Source organism: Bufo bufo, chromosome 1 (genome assembly GCF_905171765.1).
Source record: "Bufo bufo chromosome 1, aBufBuf1.1, whole genome shotgun sequence".
Taxonomy (NCBI): domain Eukaryota; kingdom Metazoa; phylum Chordata; class Amphibia; order Anura; family Bufonidae; genus Bufo; species Bufo bufo.
Genome location: NC_053389.1, coordinates 266,122,226 through 266,140,559, shown reverse-complemented (window position 1 = coordinate 266,140,559; position 18,334 = coordinate 266,122,226). Strand labels below are relative to the sequence as shown.

The 18,334-nt window shown below is 46.0% G+C and overlaps 1 protein-coding gene across 1 annotated transcript in view; it reads right to left on the bottom strand.

Annotated features, from left to right (window-relative positions):
• ANO2 (anoctamin 2) overlaps positions 1 to 18,334 on the bottom strand; it is a 541,215-nt gene that overhangs the window by 504,007 nt on the left and 18,874 nt on the right. Inside the window, exon 2 of the mRNA XM_040439201.1 lies at positions 1,552 to 1,721. Coding sequence (XP_040295135.1) covers positions 1,552 to 1,721 — 170 coding nt within the window. The remainder of the gene's footprint in view (positions 1 to 1,551; positions 1,722 to 18,334) is intronic.

The window sequence follows — 18,334 nt, the reverse complement described above, 5'->3', positions numbered from 1 at the left end:
GGGCTGGGCGCTAACCGATCGCTAACTACCTAACCAAGGGGCCTAAACTATCCTAAAACCTAACAGCCAATACTAGTGAAAAAAAAAAAGTGACAGTTTACACTGATCACTTTTTTCCTTTCACTAGGTGATTGACAGAGGGCGATCAAGAGGTGATCAAGGGGTTAATTCGGGTGATGGGGGTGATCTGGGGCTAAGGTGAAGTGTTTGGTGCTACTCACAGTGATGTCTGCTCCTCTGCTGGAACCAACCGACGAAAAGGACCAGCAGAGGAGCAGACAAGCCATTTAACACATCATATTTACTAATATGATGTGTTATCTGGCTTTTGATTAGATTTTTTGAAATCGCCAGCCTGCCAGCCAATGATCGTTGATCATTGGCTGGCAGGCTGGTGACGAAATACTTCTTTAACTTTTGCCGGCCCGCGATGCGCATGTGCGTGCGTGTGGATGTGCCGGTGCGTCTCGCTAGAGGGACGCACCGCACATCCACCCAGAGTAACAGGACCGCCGCAAAGAAGCAATCCTGCGTACGGTGGTCCTGAGCATGTTAACTAACTTTTCAATGGATTTCAATGGATTTTGTCACAAGATAACCAAGATAACATTGTGATGTGTTCTCAGAGTCAATTTAGCTTGGCTACATCTGTACAATACAATATAAATACATAATAATACAAAACTACAGTATTGCAGAAACCCTAAGGTCTGGCATACTGCACAAGGAAGAGGGATTTCTGGTCAGATGAGACTTAGGCTACGTCTACACGACGACATCGCGCGACAGATAGGGCACAACTACACTGCAACATTTGTAGCGCAACATTTTGTTGCACTAATGTTGCGCAACAATTTTTATAATGGCAGTCTATGGTGTCGCACTGCAACATGCAACATGCTGCGACTGCGACGCAACAGTCGCAGAAAAATCCATCTCGAATGGATTTTCTGCGACTGTTGCGTCGCAGTCGCAGCATGTTGCATGTTGCAGTGCGACACCATAGACTGCCATTAGAAAAATTGTCGCGCGACATAAGTGCAACAAAATGTCGATTGAAAAATGTCGTCGTGTAGACGTAGCCTAAGGCTACATTCACATGACCGTATGCGTTTTGCGGTCCGCAAATTGCAGATCCACAAAAAAAAAAAAACGGATGACGTCCTTATGGCATCCTTTTTTTGTGGGGAGGGGGGGTGTCCATTATAAACAATACCTATCCTTGTCTGCAAAACGGACAAGAAAAGGACATTTCTATTTTTTTGAGGGGCTACGGAATGGACAATACGGATGCAGATAGCCACTGTGTGCTGTCCGCATTTTTTTGCGGACCAATTGAAATGAATGGATCTGCAACATATCCACAATAAAAACGGAACAGACATGGAAACAAAATACGTTCATGTGAATGTAGCCTAAAATTGAACTTTTTTGGCCATCATGGGAAATGTTATGCGGCACAAACCCAACACTTCCCATCATCCCAAGAACACCATTCATGGGGGTGGCAGTATCATGCATCACGCTGATGATCATTAAAGTTCTACTTACTGGGTTATTATGGTTGTCCACACTAGATGGTTCAAATGCGCCATTGATGTTACCTTGAGGGAGACACTGAGTGACTGCGAGATATTTGGATTTCTGTGTGGTGTTTGGACTCCCTGGTACTGTTCTTTGTTGCTGTCCATTGTTCATATGATTCACAGTTAAAGGAATATCTTGAAAAAAGGAAAAAGTTAAATCACCAGCGATAGATAATGGTTGCGGGGTTTAGTGAATGGACTATTCTTGTACCCAAGAGCAATAATTCAAGTAATAGACAGGATGTTCTAAAATCCCTCGCAGACATAAAGGTCATTAGCTATGGAATAGTCGTTCCGTGATGTGGTGTGATCCCGTTGTTCCAGGAAGCGCTGTATAGATCTGATGAGACGCTTCTTGCTCTAACTCTCACCTAGCGCGCTGCCCCGGTCGGTAGCTAGCGCACACGTGGAGGAGCCTGCAGGGATGAGTTCAGGAGCGTCTTCGTGTGACGTCACAACTTCGCTCTGGGTGCCTCCAAGGGACAAATTTCCACCCAACGCGTTTCAGAACCTACGGGTTCCTTTGTCAGGGATAGTTCATGGTACAAGTCCTGGGGGTTAAATAGGTTTTCCATTCCCATAATCTTTCCTGCAGTATCTGGTCAGGAACCTAGGGGCACACCACTATTCATTTTACGCCATCCCAGCCCATTGTTATATGGGGTCCATGTCTCTATTTAAATGCAAATAACTCAATTTCCTGATTTAGGCCCTTTGGTGCCAGACTATTTAATCTGAATATCCACTTACTTTCACAGCGTGACATTTGTTGGATATAATTACCACCCCTCATATCTGTTTTAACCCTTTCAATACCGCCAAAGATTGAACCTGTGAATGAACTGCCATGATATTCTGTATAGTGTTTGGATAATGGGTGTCCATCAAATTTTTTATTTATATTCCTGATGTGCTCCTGTATTCTAATTTTTATTTGGCGTTTAGTACTGCCAACATAGATTTTCTGACAGGGGCATTTGATGAAATATATTACCCCTTTGGTGTCGCAGGTGATATAATTTTTTATTTTGTAGGTGGTTGGATCATCTCCTATTTCCAAAATGGGGTTATATTGTCTAGTCACCCTACAATTTCTGCACATTTTACAGGGGGAGAAACCTATTTTTGTTCCGTTTTGCGTGTTATTTTTCTTTAGAATAGAATAGTTTTGACAGATGGGGCTATTAAATATGCTAAGTTTTGCGCTTTCCTAAAGATGAAAGTGGGTGATTTTGGGATTCTTTCACCTATCAGTTTATCCTGTTTCAGGATATCCCAATGTCTCCCAACGATCCGTTTGAGGACCCTATCTCCTTCACTGTACTTGGTTATGATTGGGATTTTGAGTAAGGTGTCTCCATTTTCGTTTGTATATTTATTTTTATTTTTGTTTGTATTTGTATCCTTTCCGTTCCCAATTGTTGGTACTGGGGATTCTTGTTCCCTATTCATTGGTATATTCTTTATTAATTCACTACGGTCTAATTTTTTCACTTCCTCTACTATTGGTTCTAGATCAGTTAATCTATAACCTTTTTCGATGAATTTTCTGTTGAGCTCTGCTGTTTCCTCCTCAAAGTGTGTTGAAGCTATTACAATCTGTTGGTTTGTGGAATGTTCTTGTTTGTATTTTACCCTTCTCTATAAAAATTGTTAGATCCAGAAAATTGATCTGTTCTCGGCTCCAGGCTGATGTGAAGTGCAAATAAAATTCATTTTTATTTAAGTGGACTTCATAGGACAATGTATTAATTTTATTTTAACGCACTATTATTTTAAGTACGAAAATGAATTTTACCTCCAGACTGCTATGGGGACTCGATTCGCGCCGAGTTTCGCCAATCTATATGTTGGTAGGTGGGAGGAGCTTACCATCTGTCCATCTGGCGGACTCGGTGCGGATCTAGTCCTCTGGAAAAGATTCATTGATGATGTGATTTTTATTTGGAAGGGAGGGGAATCTCGCCTGCATCAATTTTTAGATAGCTTAAATAAAAATGAATTTTATTTGCACTTCACATCAGCCTGGAGCCGAGAACAGATCAATTTTCTGGATCTAACAATTTTTATAGAGAAGGGTAAAATACAAACAAGAACATTCCACAAACCAACAGATTGTAATAGCTTCATACCATTGGAAAGCTGCCACCTGTCAACCTGGTTGAAGAAAATCCCCAGGAGTCAATTTATCAGGACCCGTAGAAACTGTAGCAATATAACACACTTTGAGGAGGAAACAGCAGAGCTCAACAGAAAATTCATCGAAAAAGGTTATAGATTAACTGATCTAGAACCAATAGTAGAGGAAGTGAAAAAATTAGACCGTAGTGAATTAATAAAAAATATACCAATGAATAGGGAACAAGAATCCCCAGTACCAACAATTGGGAACGGAAAGGATACAAATACAAACAAAAATAAAAATAAAAATAAATATACAAACGAAAATGGAGACACCTTACTCAAAATCCCAATCATAACCAAGTACAGTGAAGGAGATAGGGTCCTCAAACGGATCGTTGGGAGACATTGGGATATCCTGAAACAGGATAAACTGATAGGTGAAAGAATCCCAAAAGCACCCAATTTCATCTTTAGGAAAGCGCAAAACTTAGCATTTTTAATAGCCCCATCTGTCAAAACTGGGATGGCGTAAAATGAATAGTGGTGTGCCCCTAGGACTTGTACCATGAACTATCCCTGACGAAGGAACCCGTAGGTTCTGAAACGCGTTGGGTGGAAATTTGTCCCTTGGAGGCACCCAGAGCGAAGTTGTGACGTCACACGAAGACGCTCCTGAACTCATCCCTGCAGGCTCCTCCACGTGTGCGCTAGCTACCGGCCGGGGCAGCGCGCTAGGTGAGAGTTAGAGCAAGAAGCGTCTCATCAGATCTATACAGCGCTTCCTGGAACAACGGTATCACACCACATCACGGAACGACTATTCACCAGATACAGGTAGAGATCTTGTAATTAGCGTCCTGTGCATATACATATAATAATCCTCACTCTCCCCTACCCTCTCTGTATGCCAGCGCTGGCATTATATACATATATATATAGCTATTAGCCACCTATTAAAGGTGAGAACAGGTTGGACACTCACCCCAATACTAGGCAGCGGCAAACAAGGTAATAACATCAGCCTCAGAGATATATCTAACGGCAGCGCAAGTGTCTCTGTTCATCCTATATTATAGAGGGGGTAATATAACTGAGGAGGGGTATCAGGGTACATTATACAGGGGTAATATAACTGAGGAGGGCTATCAGGGTAAATTATACAGGGGTAGTATAACTGAGGAGGGCTATCAGGGTATATTATAAGTGGTAATATAACTGAAGAGGGCTATCAGGGTACATTATACAGGGGTAATATAACTGAGGAGGGATACCATGGTACGTTATACAGTGGTAATATAACTGAGGACGGATATCAGGGTACATTATACAGGGGTAATATAACTGAGGAGGGGTATCAAAGTACATTATACAGGGTTAATATAACTGTATAATGTCCCCTGATAGCCCTCCTCAGTTATATTACCCTGTATAATGTACCCTGATAGCCCTAAGTTATATAACGGAGGGGTATCAGGCAGGGTACATTATATACAGCTGGTAATATAACTGAGGAGGAGTAGAAGGGTAGGGTACATATGTATTATATACTGTTACTGTGTGTGTATATATATATATATATATATATATATATAACACTTAATTCTACAGAGGTAGGGTAGGGTTACGGACTCACGGGTCTCAGCCAGGGCAGCAGTGTTCTTCTTGTATTCTGTAAGGGAGGGCATGAACACTATCACGCCGTCGCCCTCAACTCACTAGCACTAGCCGCGCGAGCCGGGCAAGCAGCTCAGGCTTTTCCTTCCAACTTGGCTGCCCAGTCAGGACCACTCCCTCTCCTGGCTGCGTGCGCCTGCACGCGAGGCTCTTCTGCCTCCGCCCCTCTATGTGAACTTAGACGCAGCCCTTCCCCCTGGATCCGCATCTGCCTTCAGCTGCAGCGGCAGAACAGCGTCCCCCAACATAGGCTGATATGCAACGTTTCCACCCATTGAAATTCCACCCTTCATATGTTGGACCGATTATATGAACAGAGAAAGGCCATAAACGATTTCTTGATGATACAGGCGGACAGAGGTATTCCCCTGTGTAACTTCAATGTTAGCCAGTGGCAGCTCATGCGTGACACTTTCCGTTTGCTCGGGCCCTTTGAGGAGGCCACTTTATTTGTCAGCCGCAAGGACTACGGGATGAACAACGTCATTCCACTGATTAATGTCCTGGAACAGATGCTGCTAAATCTGGCTTGCCAGAGGACAGGAGACGTGGTGACTACATCTCACAGCCACATGAGCCCTGTGGGGGCTGAACTAGAGGAGGACATTCGAGCACAAGCAATGCTTAGTGAAATGGCTGTTTTTTTCTACACAGGTGACAGGAGAGGAGGAGCAGGAGCAGCCGGAGGAGCTACAGGGCGATGAGGAAGACGAGGCAGATGACCCAGACACATCGTGGCAGTATGCAGTGGAGATGGAGGCAGGGAGTCCCTCCGAGTCACTTGCGCAAATGGCCTGATGCATGCTCAGTTGCTTGCGTAGTGACAGCCATATTGTCACCATTCGGCAGAGGGATGACTACTGGATCTCCACCATAAACCAATTTTGCCACAACTATGGGATACACCGTCCCTAACTGGTCACTCTCATCACAGAGTACACAGCTAAGCCTTTGGTAGAACACTAAATATTACACCTATAAATCACTACCAGACTGCTTGTAATTTAATACCAATTTATTGCATGATTTCAAAATACATAAATTACATACATATTAAAAATTTAAAAAAGGAAGAGGATACAAATGCAGGGAAAAGTGGCATCACCTGGAGGGAGACCACAGCGGATAAACAATTCATACATATGTCCGTGTACTCAAGTAAAAACCAATTGCAAGTGCATAAGAACATACAAAAGTCAATTAGACAAAGAACAGTTACCCATGCTGTGCTCCCTCCAAGATGACTCTCCACCATGTTAGACCCTCGATACCGGTACTAAATGGGGGCCTTTTTTATACCCGCTGAGAGGGAGGACAAACTGAACTACTATCAAGATATTCTATGTAGTCAGTTGGCCGCTGCCTATGTGCATCATCGCCCATCCTCACTGCCATGGCTGCTGGGTGGGTTGGGGGGGGGGGGCAGGAGCAGTACCAGCTCCATCAGCAGCAACTTAAGTCTAGAGTCGCTGATGAGCAGTTTTTTTCACCCGCCTACTGAAGAAACTACTCACCAGCAACAGCAGGTAGACATAGAGCAGATAAACCTATAATGTTGTTAAAGAGCAAACAACAAGAAAATGCCCAAAATATTCCAAATATATATATTTTTTAATTGTAATAAACATATCATGATTTATAAAATATTAGAGATGACAAAAAAATGAAGAACCAGCAGGAAACCGGATGCCGCAATCCACTGGCCAGTGCCGCTGCTACCCACCAAAAGATGGAAAACATGTCAAGTATGCCAACGGTATATACCAGGGTGATTCACCAAATAGTAGCGCTGATAATGCTACTATTGTAAAGTAAAAAGCATATGGTCATCACCCTGGTACATAACCACTAGGCAGAGCTCAACTCGAAGTGCAGTTAATGAAAAGTAATCAAACGGACGCTAGAATCTAGCAATGGAGGGAGAGGTTGAACCCTAAAAAAAAAAAAAAGCACAAGACCTTCTGGTAAATGATATAGAGGAGCCTAGCTATCGACTACAGATAGAAATCAAAAGCATACCACAAGACATGATGGAGGGTGAAAAGCAGCAGGCACAGGACAGGATAGGAACCTCGACACGCGTTTCACCTCAGCTTCGTTGGGAGGTGAGTGAAAGTGTGGCCATATCCCCCTATTTATATCTTCCATACAGCTCAAACACATGTGGTCTCAATAAACAATCACAGCAGCTGATGCCTAATATCGAGCGCTCCATACCTGATGATGCATGCCGAGCCCACAATGACGATGCCGCACTCGTCAGGAGGAGGGGTGGAACACACGTTATGCGTTCTAGCCCGCCTCCCAAGGAGACGTAGCGGCGTCCCCACGTGACCCGGCGTACAGCGCATCACAGCAGAGCGCTGCATCAGCTGGTCAGGTAAACAAAATGCCAGAATATCCGGAATGTGTCTGACGCATTAGCCCCAAACTGGGGAATCATGCATATGGGATCTATATGGGAGGTATCGATCATTCAGAGGACGCGGGTGCATTTATAGATAAAGCTAGATAGATATAGACATCGATATTTCCAAGGGGATAAATGCATATTTCCATGATTACTGCATAGCGTACCCATTTACAATATATATATTACATGATTCGACCAAAATATGATCCCTCATTAGTTCAATCAAAATGCGGGAACTACAGTATTCAATCAAAGAAGAAATATGAAGTACATGATCATGGAAGTATAAAAGCATAAGAAATACACAATATAAAATATGTACACCTCATGATTACACCTCATTGTCTATTTAGACCCTAGTACATAGAGATAAAGAATACATAATAAAAAGAATATATAATGAAGACCTAATGTATAAAAATAAAAAATACATGATACAAGATATATAGTAGTAGAAAATGTGAACACCATAATTAGACTACATGATTCAATCCTGGTATAGAACAAAGCAATATGAAGTGGACAAAAACCAAATCAAGATAGTCCTGCGACCAACCCAAATCAGACTATCCCTAGTGATCATGCATAGTCACTGTGCAAAAAAGGTTTTGCTCATTGCTAGTGATGGACGAACATCTGCCGGGACTGTGCGTGAACGCGATCAAATGTTCGCGGCGGGTCCCATTAGTTTTTTAATTTTAATGGCAGGCGAACCTGAAAAACCTTCAGCTCATATTTGCAGCCAAGAAATAATTACTAGAAGTGCACAAATAGTCCCACAACATGGACAGTGACATACCAGATGTATTATTCGAATTTGCGATCTCCATTCATTATTGTTTTCAGAGCAAAATATTGGCAATATAATTTTCGCGTACGCGCATGTGCAAATGCACTATACAGTACCCAAATGCACTATAAAGAAAGTATATTGGTATATAACACCCCGCTTCAATCTGTTTTTTGGGACGACGACTGGTATATCACACCAGTAGAAATTATTTGTTCCAGTAATGCTTGTCCCTCTACTCTCCCACAACTGCCGCACAATACAAATGCACTATAATATACTTTCTAACATAGAAGGTATATTATAACATTGTACAAGGAAGGCAATCCATTAGAATATACATAAAGAGAAAACGCAACCTTTAATAATTTTACTATGAGGGTCCATTCACACGTCCGTAAGTGTTTTGCGGATCCGCAAAACACGGACACCGGCAATGTGCATTCCGCAATTTATGGACCGCACATCACCGGCACAATAATAGAAAATGCCTAATCTTGTCTGCAATTGCGGACAAGAATAGGACATGTTCTATTTTTTTGCGGAAACGGAAGCACAGATGCGGAAGTGCGGATCCGCAAATGCGGACAGCACATTCCGGCCCCATTGAAAATAAATGGGTCTGCACCCATTCCGCAAAATTGCGGAACGGATGCAGACCCATTTTGCGGACGTGTGAATGGAAAAGATATCCCTTAAAATGAAAATAAATGAAATTATTAAAGTTAACCAAAAAGCATAGATGTGGTAGGCAATAACAAGTGCTTGGCGGCACTAAATCAGGTGCTGGGCGGCACCAAATCAGAAACAATATGTCCTACCACAATCCGGGGGGTTCCAGTGCACATCGATGAATCCAGGAGGGAAAGCAAAAGAACATCCATCCCTGGGCTAGATGATGATGTGGTATTGAATGACAGGGTGGGCAAAGAACTGTCCCTGATATTGCCCTACAGGGGGGTGCTATTCTGACCCTGATAGCCTAACCACAGACCACCCGCCCTGATAAGAGCGACCCGGTCCAGAACCTTACCCTATATAAAAATGGTCCTAGTAAGCCCCTAGCCCCTAGACTTCCAGGTGATCACTTTATAGATCTATGTGTTTTTGACTTATTATAAAAGTATAAGTATATCGCACCCCTCTGTGTATCACACCTATCGATAGCACACCTATACTAGTGCTTAAAATGACTTTTGTGGCCCTATTAACTAGCGTTTGGTGTCCCTAACAGTCTGTCCCTGCTCCACACAGCAACCTCAGTTTTTTTTATAAGGTAGGGGGTATGTGTCACGGCCTATGGTGTGTGCTGTGACACTGTTGCTACACTTGCAGTTACCCGCGGCAACGTGTTGCTGTGTGTGCATGCGGTGGCAGTGTCTCGGCCTTCTGAGTGATTGCCGTGACATGGTTGCCACGCATGTTGTTGCCTGCGGCAACGTGTAGCTTTCTTTGCTTGTATGTGCCCTTCCCCTTTAAGTGGCTTCCTTTCCTTATCTGGTGTTGGAAGGGTTAACTCCCTTCCTAGTGTTTTGTTAACACTGGGTTTATGTGTGTGTGGGAGTGGCTGCTTGGGCTATTTAACCTCTGCTGGATGCCTGAAGCTGGGGGGTACTCCAGCCATGGTGTATGCTGGAGCTATCCTCCTGGTCTTCATATTCCATCTGTCCAGTGAGGGCCACCCTTGTGGTCATTGATGTTCTTATGGTGTCTCACGTTTATTCCAGCTATGGGTGTCCTGGGTTCCTGTGTGGTTTGTGTTGTGTGCTGTGTCCTTTTAATGTTGGTGTGGACACCAGCACTTGTGCACAGGTTCCAGTCAGTGTGTCTGTGGCAGGTAAGTGTGTTACTGGTTTCACTTACCTGAAGTGGCGACTCTAGGAACAATATATAGGGGGGGCACAAAGATACCACAGTCAAAAATGGGGGGGGGGGCAAAAACAAAATAAGTATATATAAATAAGATTACAAAATACGGAGAATTGCGGTATGCAGGGATACATTTATACTAAAACTATTTACTTACAAAAGAAGCCATTCAGTCATCTGCTGTGCCGTCCTCTGCTTGCTTCTGCGGATTCTTTCCCATTCTTTCTGTCTCTCATCAGTGCGCAGGCGTACTGTTATGGTGGATCTGTGAAGACACACATTTATGGTGGATCTGTGGAAGACACACATTTATGGTGGATCTGTGGAAGACACACATTTATGGTGGATCTGTGGAAGACACACTGTTATGGGGGCATCTGTGGATGACACTGTTATTATGCCTCTTATTAGCCCCCATTATGCCTCTCATCACTCCCATATCAGCCCCCATGCCTCTCATTAGCCCCCATATCAGCCCTTATGCCTCATTAGCCCCCATATGCTGCCTCTCATCATTAGCCCCATATGCCTCTCATCATTAGCCCCCCAAATGCCTCTCATCATTAGCCCCCATATGCTGCCTCTCATCATTAGCCCCCATATGCTGCCTCTCATCATTAGCCCCCATATGCTGCCTCTCATCATTAGCCCCCATATGCTGCCTCTCATCATTAGCCCCCATATGCTGCCTCTCATCATTAGCCCCCATATGCTGCCTCTCATCATTAGCCCCCATATGCTGCCTCTCATCATTAGCCCCCCAAATGCCTCTCATCATTAGCCCCCCAAATGCCTCTCATCATTAGCCCCATATGCCTCTCATCATTAGCCCCATATGCCTCTCATCATTAGCCCCCCAAATGCCTCTCATCATTAGCCCCCCAAATGCCTCTCATCATTAGCCCCCCAAATGCCTCTCATCATTAGCCCCATATGCCTCTCATCATTAGCCCCCCAAATGCCTCTCATCATTAGCCCCATATGCCTCTCATCATTAGCCCCCCAAATGCCTCTCATCATTAGTCCCCCAAATGCCTCTCATCATTAACACCCCAAATGCCTCTCATCATTAGCCCCACAAATGCCTCTCATCATTAGCCCCCCAAATGCCTCTCATCATTAGCCCCCCAAATGCCTCTCATCATTAGCCCCCCAAATGCCTCTCATCATTAGCCCCCCAAATGCCTCTCATCATTAGCCCCCCAAATGCCTCTCATCATTGGCCCCCTAAATGCCTCTCATCATTAGCCCCCCAAATGCCTCTCATCATTAGCCCCCCAAATGCCTCTCATCATTAGCCCCGGCCCCCATATACCTCTCATCATTAGCCCCCCTTATGCCCCCAGCAGCCACATATTTTATAAAATAAAAAAACACTTACCTCTCCTGCTCCTGGACGCCGCCTGCCTCTCCTCAGCCGACTGTGTGCTCTGAACTGGCGCGCACAGCGTGAGGTCACAGAGCGCCCTCACGCTGTGCGCAGCCCTGCACAGCCGACAGCCGAGGACCAGGAAGTGGTGAGTACAGAGCGTTCACCACTTCCTGGTCTCTCGGTTCTAATGAGCGCTTACATAATGGAAGCGCTCATTAGTATTCAGCGGGGGGGGGGGGCAACCGGGGGGGCAAAGGACAACATAGGGGAGGCCCCCCCTCGCCCCCCCCCTAGCGACGCCACTACTTACCTGCCATCTCTCTATAGCTGTATGTGTTCCCCTCTCCTTGCAGCCTGGCCTCAGATAGAGACTCCTGTTCCTCCATTACTGGGATGAACAGGTTGTCTCTCCCCTGCTCCTAAGTGAGGGATCACCAGGGCGACATAGGGTTTCTAGGAATCCTAAGTATGAGTTGTCCTACCATCGGGGTCCGCTCATACCCCGAGGAGGAGTCAGGGAGAGGATTAGGGATGTTGTAGGAGGTGACCTGCTCCCTTATTACTCCTTTTGGCCAGGCTGATCCCCTTTACCCTTTGACACCGCACGGTGGGGGGTTTCCCCCACTCCCCGCCGTGACAGTATGTCCATGTGCTGAAATGTCTCAATTGGCTGTGCTGTACCACCTGATGGATGTGTCATGGGTCAAAGTTCTTCACAATATAAAAGAATATGGCGGGCGCAAATTTCTCCATATGTTCGCATGTTTGGCGAATCGCGAACACGCAAAGTTTGCCGCGAAACAACCGCCGGGCGAACCGCAAGGCCATCTCTACTCATTGCTATAATCCCAGCCTTAGCAACACAGGTATAACTAATGTGATTAAAGCTGCAATGCAGATTGTAAACGAATGCATCAAACGAAGATAGCATGGTGTGTCGTGTATACCCACACGATGATTACAAGTGCTGACATCACAAACAGCAATGGCATTGGCAACATTAATATAAACAGTGTTGATGTGCTATGTTGGAGCCAATAATTGTATAAACCATTACTGGCATCACAGAACCTAGTGATATAAAATACACCCAAAAGTACATAAAAGTGATCAAAAATACATCAGACATAAATTTTATATATGAAAGTCCATCATAGTACTACTATAATGATCCGTCTTCATGTTTACATTCCATATGGATCATCTCTCTCGTCGCACCTCCCAAATGATCAGGTTATATGGCTACGCAGGAAACTGTATAAATAGAAAAAAATTCAAATCACTAAAAATCCACATAAAATTGTATCTAAAGAAAGGATTTGAAACTCAGAGCCTCATTCAATCCATGAGGAGTTACAGTATTAAGCAGAACCATCCATTTTGTTTCTTTTTGGAGGAGACAGCATTTTATGTCCCCCCCCCCCCTAATCCCCAATCGTACGCGGTCTATCCCTCTAAAAGAGATACCTCTAGGTATGCTTCGCCACTGGTTTCAGTTTTTTGAGTTTGTCACATTCAGTGATCTCAGCAACCGCCTTGATATCACGAACATGCTCCAAAATTCTCGTCTTGAGTGCCCTTGTGGTCATCCCAATATAGAACAGACCACAAGGACACTCTGTGTGATAAACCACTGCCTCTTTTTTGCAGGAGATATGATGTACGATTTTATATTCTTCTCCCTGCTTGTGTTAGTGAATTTATCTGTCCTCACCATATACTGACATGCAGTACAGTCACAACATGGAAAAAATCCCCATTGTGGGCCCTTGTCGCCAAACCACCTTTTTTCGGAGCCACATAATGGCTCCTATTCACCATGTCCTTTAGATTTTTTACCCTCTTCTAGGTGAGAAGTGGTCACTCCGAAAACACTTTCTTTAAGTCTCTTGTCAGTTTTAAGGACCTGCCAATGTCTTTGAAGAATGTCCTGCAGTTGTCTCCATTGAGCGTTAAAATTAGTGATAAATGTAGGGAAACCATGATCTCTTCCTTTTTTTGTGAGGGGCATAGTTTAACAAGTTGTCCCTAGAAAAGTTTTTGGCCCTAATATATCCTTTCTTAATCACTTTTTTGCTATAACCCCTCTCCAAGAATCTTCTTGATAGGTCTATTGACTCTTGCTCAAAACTAGCCTCATTGGAGCATATCCGCCTAGCTCTGCAAAATTGACCAACAGGTATAGCATGAGAGACCTGTGGATGGTGTGAGGAGGTGGAGAACAGCAATAAGTTGGTGGCAGTGGGCTTCCTATGTATATCAAAACCTAAGATGCCCCCATTCTCCACAGTGACCGCAAGGTCCAAAAAGTCAACGTGGTCCCTACTATAGTTCCACGTAAGTGTGATGTTCTGATTGTTCAGATTAAGGCCATGTAGAAACCCCTCCAGGTGCGACGTCAAGCCCTGCCAGATGAACAGAATGTCATCAATATACCTCGACCACGAGACTACGGCGTCGTGACCCTTCAAATTCATGACTATCTCTCTTTCCCACAGCCCCAGGAACAAATTAGCATATGAGGGCGCACAAGTCGCCCCATAGCCGTTCCACGGAACTGCAGGAAGTAGCGATCTTTAAATGTAAACACATTGTGTGTCAATGCGAATTCTAATAATGTCATGACCAGATCAATTAGGTCTCTGTCAAGATTAGTTCTTTCCAAAAAGAATCTCGACGCCCGCAGTCCGTGGTCATGGTGAATGGACGTATACAGGGACTCGACGTCGCACGTAACAAGAAGCATGTCGCCATCCAAATGTATCCCATTGAGTCTCTTAAGAACATCAGTGGTATCACGGACAAAAGGGGGTAAGGTTTCTACACATCTCTGTAGGTAAAAATCCACAAAGCGGCAGATTGTCTCACACAAGCCCCCAATTCCAGATACTATGGGTCTACCTGGTGGTAATCTGGGGTCTTTGTGTACCTTAGGAAGTAGATAAAATGTGGGAAGGACCGGAAAGTCTGTAACCAGGCCCTCCCACATCTTAACACTAATTATGCCGCTCTCATATGCTCTCCTAAGTATCCCATCCAGTTCTAATTTATATTGTACCATTGGGTTACAATCCAATTTACGATAGCAGGACCCATCACCTAATCGGCGGAAAGCCTCCTTTTCATACATCCGCACTGGCCAGACCATAACATTCCCCCCCTTATCCGCAGGTTTTATTATGACATCTTTCATGTTTTTAAGTTCTTTTAATGCAAGTCGCAAATCCTTGCTTAAATTATCATGAGATCTAGTATCACATAATTTCTCAAGATCTTGTTTGACCAGCTTGACAAATATGTCAACTGCTGGACAAGATGTCGTAGGGGGCCAATGTTGGGACCGGCGGTGCAGATGTATGGGGAATCTCGATGTATCCGATTCTTGTTCGTCTAATAGGGACTGGAGATCATTGAGAGTTTGTAGTTCTAGAGGGGAGAGGTCAGATTGACCATCGCCCCTACAAAAAAAAATTTTAAAACATTATTTTCTTGCGAAGAGTTCCAACTCCTTCCCCGACAGGAAAAAGTCAAGTTTCCCTGTCGGTGAAAAAGTCAGACCCTTCCGCAAGACGGATAATTGGGGTTGTGTGAGAATGATGCTATGGCCTGTGGGTGGGTGGCTGGGTATTTGCACTTTCGTTCAAGGGCCTGGGGTATCTGTATGCTGCACTGGTACACAGAAGTGGATGTGCTAGCTGATGGTGCTTGCGAAGGTCCAGGTGCATGGCGGGAGGCATCTGGACCTGCGTCTTGAACAGGGGATTGGCCAGCACATAACACAGGGGAAGAAGACGCAGTGGTGTAACCCACAGACGCAGATTATGGACCCAGGCGTTCGGCCCTCTTATTAGTGTGCTTTGATATCATGCTGGTGGTTGTGAGGTTGCTAGTGTTCACGCCGCTGCTCATTTTGGTATGGCACAGGTTGCAAATGACAATTCATTTATCGTCCACACTTTCCTCAAAAAAGTGCATGACTGCGGAACACCTATCCCTTGGCAAGGGAGATTGCTGCAAGGGGGTGCTCCAGGGAACAGTTGCGGGCTTGCTTGGTGTGGCCCGCCTTCTCGCTTTTGCCACCCCACTGCCTCTTCTAGCCTGTTGCGGTACTGCGGGTCACTCCCCCTCTGTACTGCTGTCCTCACTCGGCTTGCCACCTTCCCAGGTTGGGTCAGTGACTTCATCGTCCACCACCTCCTCTTCCACTTCCTCACTCTGGTTATCCTCTGACTGTCACGGCCATGCCCATGACCGTGACTCCTTTACCGCATGTGGTTGCCTGCGGTTTTGTATGGGCGTTCAACCACGGGTGAGGGCCGCTTGTCTGTGGCCTCACTTGTGGTTGCCGCGGGCAACCAGTGTTGTTGTTAGCAGCAGAGCAGCCTGAGCGTCGCTAGGCAGCTTGCTGCCCTGGCATGCGGTCTCACCTGACGTTCCTTTTGTTAGGTGTGTTTGTTGTGTGCACTGTGTTGTAGTTTTTGTGTGCACTTTCCCTTTTTGTATGTTTGTTTTCCCTTCTGTGTTACTGGAAGGGTTAACTTCCTTCCCAGTGTGTGTGTGATGTCACTGGGTGTGTCCAATCCTTGGGTGTGGCCACTTGGGCCTATAAAGACCCTCTCTCTTGCAGAGCTCAGGAGGTTGCTTCAGCATGCTTGCTGATAGCAGCCTCCTGTGTTTGTCATCCGCCAGTGAGAGCCACCACTGTGGTCATAGTTTAAGTTTGAGTTTAGGTTTAAGTTAAAGTTTTATGTATGCCTATGTCTTTATGTGTGTGTTGTAGCAAGTTTGTCTGTTGGGATTTTCATATGTGTTTGTGCAGCATAACGGTTCTGGATCCCTGTCTGTTTAGGGATCCAGTCAGCAGGGCTGTGGCAGGTTGGTGAATGTCTGTTCACCTGCCATTTCCGTATTGCTGTTTCTGTTCCCCTTTTCCCAACAGCTTGGCCATTGAGGCTCCTGCTCCTCCGTGTCAAGGAGGAGTAGGTTGCCTTACCCAGCTCCTAGCTCAGGGATCTGCGGAGGGTAAGATAGGGCTCCGAGGTTCCGGCGCATGAGACCTCCTACCTTAAAGGTCGGCCCATGCAGGTTAGGAGTTAGGGTCAGGGTAGGGACGCTGTAGGAGGTGACCTGCTCCCTGTCCTGTGGCTTCATGGCCGAGTAGCTACTTAAACACCTGGCACCTCACGGCTGAGGGTTTCCCCCATCCTCAGCCGTGACGGTATGACCACAGAGGCTTCCCGCATGGCGTTCCCTCGAAAGAGGGTAAAGCATGCACCGCTATCTGCGGATGGGGTGCATGCGCGTTCTCCGGAGGGAGAGCGTTATGGGGCTCACCATTTACGGCGCGGTGAGTGGCATTCCCCGCCATTCCTCGCTCACCGTTGTCCGTGTTGGTGTCCCCTTTTGTTTGTCTTTCCCCTCCCCCCCTCCCACTGTTTTTTATGCCTCACCAACTTTCCCCTTTTGTTGTTGGGAGGGGCTTTGAGGGGTGGGAGTATGCTACCCTCGAAAGAGGGTGTAGCATGTACCGCCGTCTGTGTAGGGGTACATGCGCGCTCTTCGGAGGGAGAGCGTTCTGGGGGTTTCGCCTCTGATGGCGCGGTGAGTGGCGTTTCCCCGCCATCCCTTCACCGTTGCCTCGTGTGGCGTCCCCCTGATTTTACTACACGTGGTGTGTGTCTGGTATGCGGTATGCATACCTTCGAAAGGGGGTGCAGCATGCAGTGCCATCTGTTTGTGGCCTGCATGCGCGTTCTCCGGAGGGAGAGCGTTCCTGGGGGATCTCCGTTAACGGCACGGTTGGTGGCTTTCCCCGCCACCTTACCTTCCGTGTCCGTGTTGGGGATCCCTCGTCCCTCTCCATGTTCCCATCTCTGGTCGTTTGCTGGCAGCACTCCGTAAGTGGTCCGGCTGCGTGCTGGTTAGGAGTGTCTGCTGGCAGCGACTGGAGTGGGGACGTGAGTGGAGAGTCCCCTCGTCCACTCTCTGTGGTTCCATTCCTTGTCGCTGGTGCGGGCTGCAGGCCTCGTCGGACTGGCTAGTGTGAGCTGGGAGAGGATGCAGCTGACAGTGACCTCCTGGGAACCATGTCCTGAGAGTGGACGTCTCCTTCTCCCATCCCCTTGTGTGAGTTCCTCACCAGTTTCCTTTTTTTTGGTGGGGGGGCTTTGAGGGGTGGGAGTGTCACGGCCATGCCCATGACCGTGACTCCTTTACCGCATGCGGTTGCCTGCGGTTTTGTATGGGCGTTCAACCACGGGTGAGGGCCGCTTGAGGGTGTTGTTGTTAGCAGCAGAGCAGCCTGAGCGTCGCTAGGCAGCTTGCTGCCCTGGCATGCGGTCTCACCTGACGTTCCTTTTGTTAGGTGTGTTTGTTGTGTGCACTGTGTTGTAGTTTTTTGTGTGCACTTTCCCTTTTTGTATGTTTGTTTTCCCTTCTGTGTTACTGGAAGGGTTAACTTTCTTCCCAGTGTGTGTGTGATGTCACTGGGTGTGTCCAATCCTTGG